Below are 15354 nucleotides of genomic sequence, written 5' to 3'. Positions count from 1 at the left end.
CCTCTCCCTCCCAGCACCCACTTCAACCTCTTCTCCTTCCCCAATTACTCCCCCAAGAAATCTTAAAATTGTATTTGTTACTCTTGCTTCACAAGAAGAGGGTATAATTATCCTCAATTCAAAAGTCTCATATCAGTGGGACTCTAGAAAATTTTTATTGTATTATGGAAAACCAGAATTAATATAGAAATACTCTTGTTGCCATACCACTAATAAAACTACCTTGCATGGTAATACTATGTTACATAACTTTAAACACCTCAAATTTATGCACATTGTTGCAAGTGATTTTGGTGTAGTACTGTAGGCCCTTAAAACTGTGAAAACCTATCATCTCATTCCAACATAAATTAAAAGCCATTTATTAATTCTGTATTCAACACAGAGAAATAATCCCAGAGTAAACATGCCTTGTGATTTGTCTTGCATTTAATTTTTTTTAAATGTGCAATTTTTAATTAACCATCTAAAATAGAATATATCACCATTTCCTCTTTATGGAGATTAAAAAGATGCAGTAAAATCTATATAATGGTTGATTGCACAGCACAAGCCAAACTGCCAACAAAATTCTGTACCTTATTGCTCAAATAGATGGGCTAGTCTGTTGGAGCCTAGAGAGGCCAACTCCAGGTGTTACAGTACATGAGGGGAAAAAAAAAAAAAAAACAGTCACATACCAGTTAGCAATGTCTTTGTGAGCCACTAAATTCTGCAGGAATGCTTGTAGTCCCAACTGTCGATCTTCCAGGAAGTCAGGGTTATAATTATCCTTGAACCAGCGCTTTGGTGGAAGTGCCAATCGAAAGCCTGGAAACATATCTTTTAACTGAAATAGAAACCAAAGACAAATGAAGGAAGACTACAAATAAAGTACCTACTGAAATACTCAGATAAGCCACTAAACAGCTTTTACCTTGAGAATCAAATTCCCTTCCACCCTCATTAACTCAAGCACAATGAGTATTTGGCATACATAAAATGACTAATCTACACTATAAATTTCTAATCACAGCATTGCCATTCATTGTTTGGCCCTGGGCAGTCAACTGACCTCTCCATTTTTCCATCTGAAAAATGGGAGGAGTTACCCACCTCACTTTTGTGTTTTGATGCTTTAATTTTTTATACTGTTATGTGTTATAAAGCACTGTGCAAATCCTAAGTATTACAGAAACAAACATTTCATCGGTGTTGCACATAGTTTGTAAAGTATAGAGATAGATTATATCTATATAGATATATAGATATAAAAATATAAAAGCCATTACAAATCCAGAGGAATGCAAGTCATCCTTTTTTGGGCCAGCCAATCAAAATCAGTTTTGACACATAAATGAAGCACTTCTGGTATAGAGCATTAACATTTCAAGATACACAGATCCAGCAAAAATCCCACTGCTAAATATTTTGTGGCATATTCACACAGCAATGAAATGTTTTTGAAGTGTCAGAAATAACTAACTTTTACACTATTTTACCAAAATATACAAATGAAATATGAAAATGAACTATTACTTATTCAATCATGCATTATAGTCTTGAACTGAAAATAAATTTGAGATATCATAAGGGGTCATTTGTTGCTAGGGTTGCCAACTTTCTGATTGCAGAAAACCGCACACCATTGCCCCACCCCATCAATGAGGCTCCGCCCCTGCTTACTCCATCTCCCCTTCCTCCATTGCTTGCTCTCCCACATCCTCACTCACTCATTTTCACTGGGCTGGGGAGGGTTGGAATGCAGGAGGAGGTGTGGGCTCAGGGGTGCAGGAGGCGGCTCCAGGCTGGGGGGTGGGGCAAGTGGTTGGTGTGTGGGAGGGCTCTCGCTTAATATGAGTCACCTATGCACTACTGCAGATAGATATGTCTGTTTTTACAATCATACATATCAATTACTCAGGGCAGTAAACATTTAAAAGCTATTCCATGATAAAAGCAAAAAATATTGCCCAATGGTCTACTTCTATGATAAATATCACCTGTATTTCAACTAGAAACCTTAGTTGTAATTTCCCTGAAATTAAAAATGATCTCATGAATCTCAGTACTAACCTAAGTTGGAGGTTTTAAGTGTAATGTTCTCTTCATCTTGCTAGAAAACTGAAGGCTACATACACCTGTAACTATATCTGGGTTCTGCCATCATCCCAATCCACAGCCTAAGCTGATTTGTGTATTGCATCATGTCTTTTGAACCCTGTTTCATGTATGGCCTTTTAGCTCAGCTATCGATAGACCACAGTATTAGTATTAACATACATGTTGAGTAAACAACTATAATTATTAGTGCACAGACTTTTCTCTCTCTGCTTCTTTTAAGTCTTGTCTATCCTTAGAGTACCAATTTAACTTACTGTAAAGCACTTTAAGCCTAAAACTTTGAGAGGATTCACCTATTAAAATGATAAAGAAAAATTCCGAATTAAGCCAAAAAAATTTTTGAAAGTACTCTGCAAGAGGAATGAGACAAAAAATCCACTAAAATAGTTTTCCCTTTAAAACAAACAAAATGTCTTTATTATGTTATGATGCTGATAAAAAACTAGGAAATTCAAAGTAAAGGCTTTATATTAATGGCCTTCACTCACTCTCCTCCAAACAAAACTCCCTTGACAATATCATGTGAAAGTTTAGTCTTAGTTTCCAACTTTGACAACCTATATCCTAAGTAATGTTTTTTTGTAATGCATCCAGAAAATGCCTTCAGTCCCCCATCTACAAAACAAGATTAAGCTTTCTCCACCAAAACAAATCAGTTTTGACCTGTAGAGAAAGAGTGTCGCATTAAATCTCTGTGTTTATCAATTCTTGGCCTTTGTCTTGACATGACGAACAAAATTTAATTGTTAGATGACGACTAGGCTACTAGCAATTGAACTGATACCACCAACACTACAGCCAAGGAAAGAGAAAATGTGAAGGAAGAGGGTATGATCATGCTTTAACTAGTGCGAAAGCGGTACATAGAATGAGGAAGATGGAGATCAGGCTCTGAAATTTGTCCAGGAGGACAAACTAATTTACATTCAGTGGTCTTCTAGTTTAAACATTCTATTATATTTTGACACCTGTCATTATACAGGTGGCCTAGAGCAGAGGTGGGCAAACTACAGCCTGCGGGCCACATGCGGCCCACGGGACCGTCCTGCCCGGCCTTTGAGCTCCCCGCTGGGGAGGCTAGCCCCTGGCTCCTCCCCCACTGTCCCCTCTTCACCGCAGCCACGCCGCCGTGCGGGCAGTGCTCTGGGCGGTGGGGCTGCGCGCTCCTGCAGGGCGGCGCAGCAGCATGTCTGGCTCTGGCCAGGAGGTGCAGCTGCCAGACATGCTGCTCTGAGCCAGCATGGTAAGGGGGCCAGGGCCAGCGGCGTTTGGATAGGCATGGGAGTCCCGGGGGGCCTGTCGGGGGCGTGGATAGGGGTTGGGGCAATCAGGGGACAGGGGGTTTGAATGGGTGGGGGTTTCTGAGGGGGGCAGTCAGGGGGCGGGAAGTGGGAGGGGGCGGGAGGCCAGGCTGTTTGGGGAGGCACAGCCGTCCCTACCCAGCCCTCCATACAGTTTTGCAACCCCAATGTGGTCCTCGGGCCAAAGTTTGCCCACCCCTGGCCTAAAGGATAATTAACAACAGGCACAAGGACTCCATGGAAACACTGTATATGCGCAATGTGCAAGTTGTTACTTAAATTGCAAGACAATAACCAAGACATTGGTTATAACCATTATTGCACCCATGCTTCTTTGGGTCCATGTGCCTAAATCTCTTGATGTTAGATCAGGAGAAAAGGAACAAAAAGAAAAAGAACAGAACAAAAATTTAACAAGGATGAAAAGACAAATTACAATGTGTTTAAAAACATAAAAATGAAACATCAATGAACATACTGAAGAGGAAACAGAAATGTCAAATAGTAAAAGGCAAAATGTGAAGGACTTATTCTTGAGAATAAAGAGAAAATATCATTTCTCGTTGTAGACTCCCATACTCCTAAATTTTCACGTATCCCACCATTTGTATTCTATAAACACTGAACAAACTTGTCCAGCAGAAATATCAGAAGTTCACTGTAAAAGGATATTATTTCTGTAAAGTTAAAAGTTAAGTTGCTGGCATATACAAGCTCTCTCCTGTGTTAGCCTTTACTTTATATCAGCTTCTTGTAATTAAAAAAATCAATACTTATGGAATCTATTAACTCACAAATCTCTGAAGACAAACACAGAAGACTAGCATTTCCCATAAACATATGTAATACTTTTGGTGCTCATATAAATCAGGAGCATCAGATCATACTGTTGATCAATACAATTCTACTGCATTGGAGACACTATGAAGATGAGGAGGTTAGATAAATACTCTATCATTCTTATAAGAGAAACTGGATAGTCTTACCCCACTTCTATCCAAGTGTTTAATTATTATGAGTTAAATACCCTGCACTCAGGTACATACACAGTGTATTATGAAGCATTAAAAGTTTCACTTGAAAAAAAATCATGAATTTTTTTCTAAAAGTGATAAATCCCAGTGTTTTCCAGTCATTAGTATAAACAAACAAGTCCCTTATATGTGCAAAGGAAGCAAAAGCAGAAGCAGAAGAAAGGTTAACGTAAGATAAGCAAAGTTAGAAATAAAGGAAACAAAAACAATAGAAAGATCACACAAAATCATTTGAGAACTTGCCAGTTTAAACTTGTTACTCACCTTGTCATTAAGCCTAGAGAAGTCAGTGTACCTTCTGAAAACCACCCAACTCTCCTCTGGACTTCTTTTTACCAGTATTTTGTAAACCTATTATGTAAAAATCAATAGCATAGCTTCAAAAAAGGGTACAAGCAGGGCATCTTCCTATTATAGTTCTATGATTGGAAGGCTGAAATAACTCTCCTGTTCGAGAAAGTGGAAGGATGATATAAATGAAAAAAGTTTAACTAAACATATTAGCTAAAGATATTCTACAGATTAAAAAGCCCTAAATTTAAAAGTTCTCTTAACATTTAAATGGAAATTAACATGCACTGATCATGAAGGGGAAACTAAGGACTGACTTGGAAAGGGAAGGGCAAAAAAGGAAAACTCCTTTCTCTCGAAGAACAAAGGGTGAAATCCTGGCTCCAATGAAGTCAATGGTAAACTCCGATTGGGGGAAATCCTGGCTCCACTGAAGTCAAAGTATTTTCCACCTAAGTTGAAACCTTTGGTACCAAAGATACATCAACAAAACATGCTATAACTAATTAGGTCTGTTGGAATTAGCCTGTATTACAGCTTTACTTTTTACTGATCCATGACACCAATCTCGCTCTTAAACATAACATTGATGCTACCAAGCAGGCTCTGGGGCAGTATTAATTTTGAACTCTGTATCATCTAAAAGATCCAGATCTGCACTGGATAACGGTTTGAAAATTTGGTTGCACACACTCACACGTTCAGGTACTGCAGGACAACTCTGCTCCCTCCCCCCCTCCCAAAAAGACAATCACTGTTTTGGCTTCCATTTTTATTGAGCCTGGTAGTTTTTGTCCTCCCAAGTGACTGAACATGACAAACCAGCCAATAATGTACACATTAGTTCAGAGTGACCGAGCTGACAGTATCAAAATTGTAGTCATTGATCACTTGACTCAGATGTGGTGTCATTACACCACAACAACCCCACTTGATCAGGACATGCATGCAAATGAACAGGCACAAGGGATGGATTTTAAGCAGCAAGCCAAACTTTAACACTAATGTGCCCTTTCCCCATCTCACATACAACAGGTATTTAAGTGGGTCCAGTTTGGTGTTCACAACTTACAACATACAACCAATAACTTGGGGTAGACCCAGCTAGGCCCAACCTTGAGACTCAACTCACTTCTGAACGTCTCTACCTACTTCTGCATGGGAGGTAACAGTTATCAAGGGAGGACCTTAGTCTGAAGATTTCAGGTTTCCCATTTTTCCCCATAGCAAAAAGACCACCAGTGAAATCCTGAGTCTCACCTACCTTTGGAATCTGGTCCCTTTTAGCCTTATCCACGATGGAGGAAGAGGCTTTTGAAAAGCCCAGGGAAGTTTAAATAGGAGAAGGGGCTTTCAGGAGAACCAGCTGACTAGCCTGTTCGCCCATCCCAAACCAATGGCAAGCCAGCAGACCTGAGGGGTGGAAGCCCCTTTACCACACATGCATGAACTTTCATGTTCTCCCCATGCACTGCGTACTCCTCCTTCAGGCTGCTCAAGATTATTCCCCTGTGGACTGCAGGGAAGGGGCACTTTTCCACCTTTCATTATGAATGGGAGACTCAACCTTTTTGGATATGGGGGAGAGGAAAGAGGCATGGAAAAAAGTGACAGAGGCAGAGATAAAGGTATAGAAAAATGCATTAATACCATGGAGCTAAAGAGGTACTGTTACACAGAAAATATTAACATTGTCCAAAAGAAAATAAGCTGAGTATCAGTGATCTACAATATATAATATTTAAGTACATGAAGATCTGCAGTGAATCAAGAACTCATGACTTTATTAGTAAAAACAATGTGAAGATACTTCCAGTACTCCAAGATTACAACCTTGACTTCCAAGTGTAAGAAAAATAATTAAAAGTTTAGTTAATATTGGGGTTTTTTTGCACCGTATAGGCTGATACAGCTCCTTGATTAAATTGACAAGAAGCAAGAAATTTCTGGCAATTTAATTGTAAACAATTCTTCCCCCAGAGATATCCTATATATACTCTGCTTCTTCATACATTTTTCTTAACCACCTTTTTCCACTTGTATAATAAATTTTACAGTACTTCAAGTTTTTCATAGCAGATTCTTCATTTACTGGTCAAATACAAATTCTGCTATAGTCTCAGTAGCTGATAACTCTCAATTCTGGGAAATCTATGTGAATCCTCCTCAGAGAGTTAGACTACTTTTTGCTTATTTGGTCCTTCATAAAGGTAAAATTGTAGACAGTTGTACTATGGTTTAAAAATACACAGAATGATATGAAAAAGAAAATACAAATACACACATATATGAATAGGTCTTTAAGAATATGTCTACACAGTAAAGAGAAACCTGTGGCTAGCCCATGCTTGCTGGCTTGGGCTGTGCGGCGGTTTCACTGTTATGTAGACTTTCCCTTCTTATAAATTAAAAAGACTTTTTATATATTTAACACCATTATAAATGCTGGAGGCAAAGTGGAGTTTGGGATGGAGGCTGACAGCTCGTGACCCCCCCATGTAAGAACTTTGTGACCCCCTGAGGGGTCCCAACTCCCAGCTTGAGAACCCCTGATCCAATGGCTAGAAGTTGAAGCTAGACATATTCAAACTGGAAAAAAAGGTGTAAAGTTTTAACAGTAATTTAATTAACCATTGGAATAATTTACCAAGGCTCGTGGTGAATTCTCCATCCCTGACAATTTTTAAATCAATATTGGATGTTTTTATAAAAGATATGCTCTAAGCATTATTTTTGCTAAGTTCAATGGGCCTGTGTTATACAGGAGGTCAAACTGGATGATCACAATGGTTTGTTCTGACCTTGGAATCTATGAATCTATAAGGCAAAGAACTGGGTTCTAATGCAGAGTGTCTGTGATTTTGGGAAAGAAAACCTACGTGCCTCAGTTTCCCCATCTGTACAATGGGGAAACTACTCTCACACCTCACAGCAGTATTTAGAAGCTAAATTAATATTTGTAATGCACTCCGAGATCCTTGAACTGAAGGTTTAATTATTTAAATGAAAAGCATTATGAAATCAAATTCATGATCCTATTATCTTTACAGGAGGAATTGCACTTCTCTGAAACAAACTTACAGTGAATTTTGCCCTTTCTTCCATCACCTCATAACCCAGTATAGTAGGTGTAGAAGGTCGATCTTCCCAGCTCCCAGAGTCTGTATTTTGCTCAATATCTTCCATAGGCTGAGTACAGTATTCAATAGATGTGTCCACAGCTGTAAATTTAGTCCTAACAAGTGGACTACTGCATATAGATGACATGGACCCAATCTGTTCAGGCACACTCATCTTTTTAAAACTACCAATGGTAGAGTCCTCCAGCTGTCCTTTTGAAGAATTTGAGCTTGTTGAGATGCTCCCAAAGGAAGAACTTCTTTGGTTTCTGTGTGTTGTAAAGTTGGAAGAGGAATTTCCTATAGGAATAGGAACAGGAACATAGGGGGTTGCCATTCTTCATTAGAAAACTTCAGCAAATCTATACTTTGTGGTCCAAGAGTTTAAGGTTCATTCTCTTCTTTTCAAGAATACAATATCTGGAAACAAAGAAAACTTTGAAATGACTATCTTTCTTCATATTTCTACAATGAATGTAATGTTAAAATACTGTATTTGGAGGAGTCCACAATTACATTAAGATAACAGTTAAAACACCATTACATGGAATGTGCTATCATTTTAAGTGTCCCCTCAAAAGTTAATCTTTAATTTTTAAAAGGTGCATTGTCAGAGAAGTGCCTCTACCTCTCAGAGCCTCAAAACCTGAATGGATAGTTAAGGTATGACTTGCATCCCATTACATAACCCCCCCCGCAAAAAGATTTAAATACTGTTGCATCATGGGTGACGCGTAGTGGAGGCTAAGCCTCCCCGAACCTCACACTGCTGGAAAGGAGGGGCTGTGGTGGATTTGGGACGCTCAGAAAAATCTCCCCCCACCATGGTCCTGGGGCTGGAGGCGCTCTCACTCCCTGCCATGGCCTCGGGGCCCTGGCGGGGGCACAGAGCTTTTCCTGTCTCAGGGCTGCAGCAGGGGTGGGGGAGGGGGAAGAAGCAGGGCCTTAGACGGAAGAGGTGAAGTGGGGGTAGAGCTGCAAAGGAAGAGGTGGAACAGGATGGGGGCTTGGGCAAACGGAAGAGGCAAAAGAGCGGAGAGGCTCCGGGCTCCAGCTAGGGTTGAGAGCTCTGCCGGTCCAGGCCAAGAGCTCGACCCCGGCTGAGTTCTCAGGTCCCCCATCCACTCGTGGCCCCGACCCAACTCTCAGCAGGGTGTGGGTGGGGCCTGACAGCAGCAAGTGGGACATGGCCTTGGCCGAAAGAGGCAAGGCAGGGCAGGGGACTAGCCTTCCCAAGGGGAAGCGTCCCTCGCCGCCCATGTGTTGCATCACTAGTCTGCTGGAAAAATTATAACTTTAGGTTAAATATATAGATACTTAAAACAAACTGCAACTTTTAAAAATTTTGTAATTACTAATATTTAGCATAAACAAATTGAAGCTTCCCTCCTGAAGTGTTACCAATTATACATTTTTGAAAGGCTTCAGAAGCACACAGTACAAACCAAATCCTTATGAATAATAATAATAATAATAATAATAATGATTTACATATTATGAATCAACGGAAACACATAGTAACCTACAGGTGTGGGTGGAATGGAAGATACATTTGCGTACATATAATATGTACTAAAATATGACAAGTATCCTTGGAAAGGAAATTATGAGTATGAAAAAAATGCTTAAGTGTAGAGCATATAATATTGCAGGCATTTATAGGGCATTCATAACCATGTTATCTGGGCACATTTTACATGGTTTGAGCTGGAAGCAATTAAGTATTAGAAGCATTTGCAGAACGAGTGGAGATTAGAGATTAAAAAGCTCAATAATAATAATGGGGGATTTCAACTATCCCCATATTGACTGGGTACATGTCACCTTGGGACGGGATGCAGAGGTAAAGCTTCGTGACACCTTAAATGACTGCTTCTTGGAGCAGCTAGTCCTGGAACCCACAAGAGGAGAGGCAATTTTGATTTAGTCCAACGAGAAGCGCAGGATCTAGTCCAAGAGGTGAATATAGCTGGACCGCTTGGTAATAGTGACCATAATATAATTAAATTTAACATCTCTGTGGCGGGGGAAACACCACAGAAGCCCAACCACAGTAGCACTTAATTTCAGAAAGGGGAACTACACAAAAATGAGGAAGTTAAACAGATATTAAAAAGGTACATTGCCAAAAGTGAAATTCCTGCAAGCTACATGGAAACTTTAAATACACCATAATAGAGGTTCAACTTAAATGTATACCCCAAATCAAAAAACATAGTAAGAGAACCAAAAAAGTGTGACCGTGGCTAAACAAAGTAAAAGAAGCAGTGAGAGGCAAAAAGGCATTCTTTAAAAAGTAGAAGTTAAATCCTATTGAGGAAAATAGAAAGGAGCATAAACTCTGGCAAGTGAAGTATAAAATATAATTAGGAAGGCCAAAAAAGAATATGAAGAACAGCTAGCCAAAGACTCAAAGTAATAGCAAAAAAATTAAGTACATCAGAAGCAGGAAGCCTGCCAAACAACCAGTGAGGCCACTGGATGATCAAGATGCTAAAGGAGCACTCAAAAACGATATGGCCATCATGGAGAAATTAAATGAATTCTTTGCATCACTCTTCACAGCTGAGGATGTGAGGGAGATCCTTAGATTTGTCACCTAAGAAGAATGGCTCAAATTTGGGAAACTGTCTCAGACTGAGGTGTCATTAGAGGAGTTTTTGGAACAAATTGTTAAATTAAACAGTAATAAGTCACCAGGACCAGATGGCATTCACCCAAGAGTTCTGAAGGAACTCAAATATGAAATTGCAGAACTACTAACTGTGGTGTGTAACCTATCATTTAAATCTGCTTCTGTACCAAATGACTGGAGGATAGCTAATGTGACGCCCATTTTTAAAAAGGTCTGCACAGGTGATCCCGGCAATTATAGTCCAAGAAGCCTGATTTCAGTACCAGGCAAACTTGTTGAAACTATATTAAAGAACAAAATTGTCAGACATATAGATGAACATAATTTGTTGGGGAAGAGTCAACATGTTTTTTGCAAAGAAAAATCATGCCTCACCAATCTACTAGAATTATTTGAGGGGGTCAACAAGCATGTGGACAGGGGGATCCAGTGGATATAGTATAGTACTTAGATTTTCAGAAAGCCTTTGACAAGATCCCTCACCCAAAGGATCTTAAGCAAACTAAGCTGCCATGGGATAAGAGGGAAGGTCATCTCATGGATTGATAACTGCTTAAAAGATAGGAAACAAAGGGTAGGAATAAATGGTCAGTTTTTCAGAACGGAGAGAAGTAAATAGTGGTGTCCCTCAGGGGTCTGTACTGCAACCAGTACTATTCAACATATTCATAAATCATCTGGAAAAAGGAATAAACAGTGAGGTGGCAAAATTTGCAGATGATACAAAACTACTCAAGATAGTTAAGTCTAAAGCAAACTGTGAAGAGCTACAAAGGGATCTCACAAAACTGGGTGACTGGGCAACAAAATGGCAGATGAAACTCAATGCTGATAAATGCAAATAATGCACATTAAAAAACATAATACCAATTATACATATAAAATGATGGGATCTAAATTAGTTGTTACCACTCAAGAGAGATCTTGGAATCAATGTGGATAGTTGTTCTCTGAAAACATCCACTCAATGTGCAGCAGCAGTCAAAAAAGCAAATAGAACATTGGGAATCATTAAGAAAGGGACAGTTAATAAGACAGAAAATATCATATTGCCTCCATATAAATCCATGGTACGCCCACATCTTGAATACTGAGTGCAGATGTGGTCGCCCCATCTCAAAAAAGATATCCTGGAATTGGAAATGGTTCAGAAAAGGGCGACAAATGACTAGGGGTATGGAACAGCTTACGTATGAGGAGAGATTAATAAGATTGGGACTTTCAGCTTGAAAAAGAGACGATTAAGGGGGGATATGATAGAGGTCTATAAAATCATGACTGGTGTGGAGAAAAAACAAGGAAGTATAATTTACTACTTCTCATAACACAAGAACTAGGGGTCACTAAATGAAATCCATAGGCAGCAGGTTTAAAACAAACAAAAGGAAGTATTTCTTCAGACAATGCACAGTTAACCTGTGGAACTCTTTGCCACAGGATGTTGTGAAGCCCAAGACTATAACAGCGTTCAAAAAAGAACTAGATACCATTCATGGAGAATAGATCCATCAATGGCTATTAGCTAGGATGCGCAGGGATGGTGTCCCTAGCCTCTGTTTGCCAGAAACTGGGAATGGGTGACAGGGAATGGATCACTTGAGGATTACCTGTTCTGTTCATTCCCTCTGGGGCACCTGGCATTAGCCACTGTCAGAAGACAGGATACTGGGCTAGATGGACCTTTGTTCTGACCCAGTATGGCCGTTCTTTTGTTCTTAACTGCTTCAGGCACCCTGACTTTAAAGACATATATAATGTGCAAGAACACACTACTTCATACTTGGAGATCATTTTATACAGTTTTAAATTCTCAAACAAACAAACAAACAAACATTTTGACCTATTATTTGCTAATGGTGGAGCTCAAAAATACAAAAAAACCCTAGAATCTTTGTATGGAACCAAATCATCAGAAAAAGAAAATGATGCAAATGTGACAGCCCAAAATCTCAACTGAACTTGAAGTAATTGCTCCTATGCATTTACTTGGATTGACACAATACATGAAAAGGAAGAAGAAAAAACAGACAAAAAATTGTTTTGCTACTTGCCTAAAAGTGTTTTGTCAGATAAGAGGCTCACATTGATGCAGTGAAGATGACCGGTTAAGGATCATTTTAAATGAGCTACCCATTTAATGCATTAAAGTTTAATACTACTCTCACATTTAATTACAATAAAGCAGTGGAATCATTTATACCTTAGCTACTTCATGGATACATACAGCAAAACATTCAGCACACTCTTTCTAGTGCTACAACAAAGTAAACAACTTTTCTCCATCTTATCCAGACAGACCTTGATTTTCCCTGTTCTTCGGAAGAGATTTGTTCCTCTCCCAAAACTCTGTTTGGGATAGTTCACCCCAACAGCAAGCAAAGATTACACAGAAAGAAAAGAGCAGTCACCCTTGAAATTGTTGTCTGAAAATGATTAACTACTAAACACACACCATCAAAGAACCGGATTCCAGAATTTCTGCATCATCGCATGCTACAAAACAAAGATGTTAATTTCTCCTGCCTCCATGTTTGCAACACCCAACTCTTCTCTCCTTGAAGTGAAGCATCTAAACTCAACACACCATAAAGAAAGAATCTGTCTGTATTTAAATGTATTGGATACTGCTAACGGTTTAAAAATCAGTATGTTTTTCACTAAAGCCACACCAAAAAAAGAGTTAAAAATGACAAAACTTAAAATCATACATTGTAAACAAAATTTTATTTAGAATTTATGATGATGTTTTTTAAAAAACAACAACAACAACAACAATTTACTTGTCAGTATTTATGCCCTGTTTAATTTGAGTGCTTCTCTACTTGGACAATGAAGTCAGTATTGTTTTAGTCAATTTCACTTAGAATCATAGAATCATACACTTCTAGTGTACACTTCTAATCAAACACTTCTAGTGTTCTGGTTTCAAACACTTGACTTTTGTTAAAATTTAGGAACATTTCTATTGGTCTTAGGTTCTATAAAACTTTGTTTTTACAAAAAATAAATTTGGGGCTAAATTTACATGGATACTGTCCATTTAGCCATTTATTAGTTTACTGAGATATTGCTCAGAGACTCAGTGAAGCTCAGGCCATTGTGCAAAATGTTGTAAAAAAACCCCAAACATACAGGAGCTTATTAATCAACAAGACAAAGGTGGCAGCAATAAAAAAGTGTGCTTACATAGGCTAGCTATGTCCATATGGTTCTGAATAATTTACATTTTTAAAACTAAATAAGAATCTCCACTAGCTCTTTACCCAGACATCAGCTGACATCTGCTCAGTAGTTTGTATTACTTCAAAACTGTTAGAACACATTCCAAAAATGTGGCAAATATCAAGCAAATGAACATTTGGTACTGTGATACAGCCCCAATCCTATTACACTATTCGAGTGCAAACTGCTTTCTTAACATTAAATTTTCCAAATCTATCAGATAAATAGGCATATCAATGCATCTAATTATACAGCACAAGAGGACACATAGAAAACTCCCCCCCCCACCCCCCACACACTATTGAGTGCTCCACTATCTGGAACCTGGTAATTTGAACATTTTCTTCTTACATAATTTATATCATGTAGGCCAGTTCTTTTCAACCTTTTTTCATTTGCGGGCCCCTAAACAAAGACTCCTGGGGGTCTACAAACCACAGGCTGAAAACCACGAATATAGGCAATTTGAGTATTTTTTTATAATGCATATAACTTTTAGGAATAAGAAGCACTATCTTGCATTTACAGAATCTGCACTTTCTTCTTCATATTTAGGCCTTCATACCTGGTGTATGTTGTCCGAACAGTCTTTTCTAGCTCATTAAGTCAATGGCAAAACTTCAGCGGGAGCAGAATCAGGCTCCAGTGGCAGGCCCCTTGAACCAGACCGCAGCTTCTTTACCTACTATACAGGTCCACAAGCGATTCCCACTTTTAAGACATCGAAAAACGTGAACACCTGCCCGCTACAAGGCAGGACGATATACCAGCCCAGACGCAAAATACATTCACCCACCTGACGATGAAACAGGATTTATTTTATTCCCCAGTGAGTTTCATTCGCCCAGGCAGCCAGCGCCGGGGCGGAGACCGGCCAGGCAGCGTGGGCAGCGCAGCAGCCCAGCGCGGCTGGGGAAGGGGCGCGCTGCCGAGGCCCCCGGGACGGCCCGGCCACGGCTGCGGCGGGGGCTACCCGCGACCAGGGTCTCAGTGACTAGCCGGCCCGGCAGGGGGCAGCGGGTCACGGTACCCCGCACCGCCCGCCTCAGCGCGCGGGGGGCCGCCCCTGCTCCCCCGCCCGCCAATACCCCGCCTCTCGGCGGGGCTCGGCTCCCTCCCTGCGCAGAGACTCCGCCCCCCACCCGAGTGCCCCAAGGGGAGCGGGGACCCCGACACCTCCTCACCTGCTCCCCGCCGCGCTCAGCCGCCGCACCAGCTGCCCCGCCCCCATCTCGCGCGCAGGGAGGCGGGGCTAGGCCCAGGTTCGCGAGGGAAGGGGCGGGGTAACGGTGCCAGTACCTGTGGGGTTCGGCCCTGCAACGGGCACTGGGACGGACGGGCCTAGGCCCGCCCCCCCACGCCGCTGGGCAGTGCCGAGTGCCCCTCCCTGCTGACTGTCGGCCGTGAGCTTGAAAAGCATTAAGACTACAAGTCCCAGCAGGCATTGGGGCCACAAATAGACGGCCACACCCGGCAGACACCGCGGCAAAAACTGCGGCGCATGCTAGGACCTGCAGGCTCTACTCACGGTATTGCGTGTTAGGTCACGCACGCCCCATGCGTCGCATTGTATGCTGGGAGTTGTAGTCTTATGGGTTGGCTAGTCCTGCTGGTTGCTATGCAGACTATATTGCTGATACTTGTGCTAT

General features: G+C 40.7%; 1 protein-coding gene across 9 annotated transcripts in view; it reads right to left on the bottom strand.

Moving 5' to 3' along the window:
• SNX16 (sorting nexin 16) overlaps positions 1 to 15118 on the bottom strand; it is a 30545-nt gene extending 15427 nt beyond the window's left edge. Inside the window, exons 1-5 of one of the 9 annotated variants that reach the window (XM_078851498.1) lie at positions 15005 to 15118; positions 14271 to 14501; positions 7811 to 8268; positions 4703 to 4789; positions 681 to 829 (exon numbers count right to left, since the gene is read on the bottom strand). In XM_078851498.1, coding sequence (XP_078707624.1) covers positions 681 to 829; positions 4703 to 4789; positions 7811 to 8185 — 611 coding nt within the window. In that variant the 5' untranslated portion in view covers positions 8186 to 8268; positions 14271 to 14501; positions 15005 to 15118. The other 8 variants (XM_078851497.1, XM_073330709.2, XM_073330710.2 and 5 more) reach the window with 8 other exon arrangements.
• Between the last annotated feature and the right edge of the window lie 236 nt (positions 15119 to 15354).

The sequence above is a fragment of the Lepidochelys kempii genome, chromosome 2 (assembly GCF_965140285.1).
Source record: "Lepidochelys kempii isolate rLepKem1 chromosome 2, rLepKem1.hap1, whole genome shotgun sequence".
NCBI classification, from domain to species: domain Eukaryota; kingdom Metazoa; phylum Chordata; order Testudines; family Cheloniidae; genus Lepidochelys; species Lepidochelys kempii.
The sequence above is the reverse complement of the archived record's forward strand: the minus strand, read 5'-3'. Positions and strand labels throughout refer to the sequence as shown.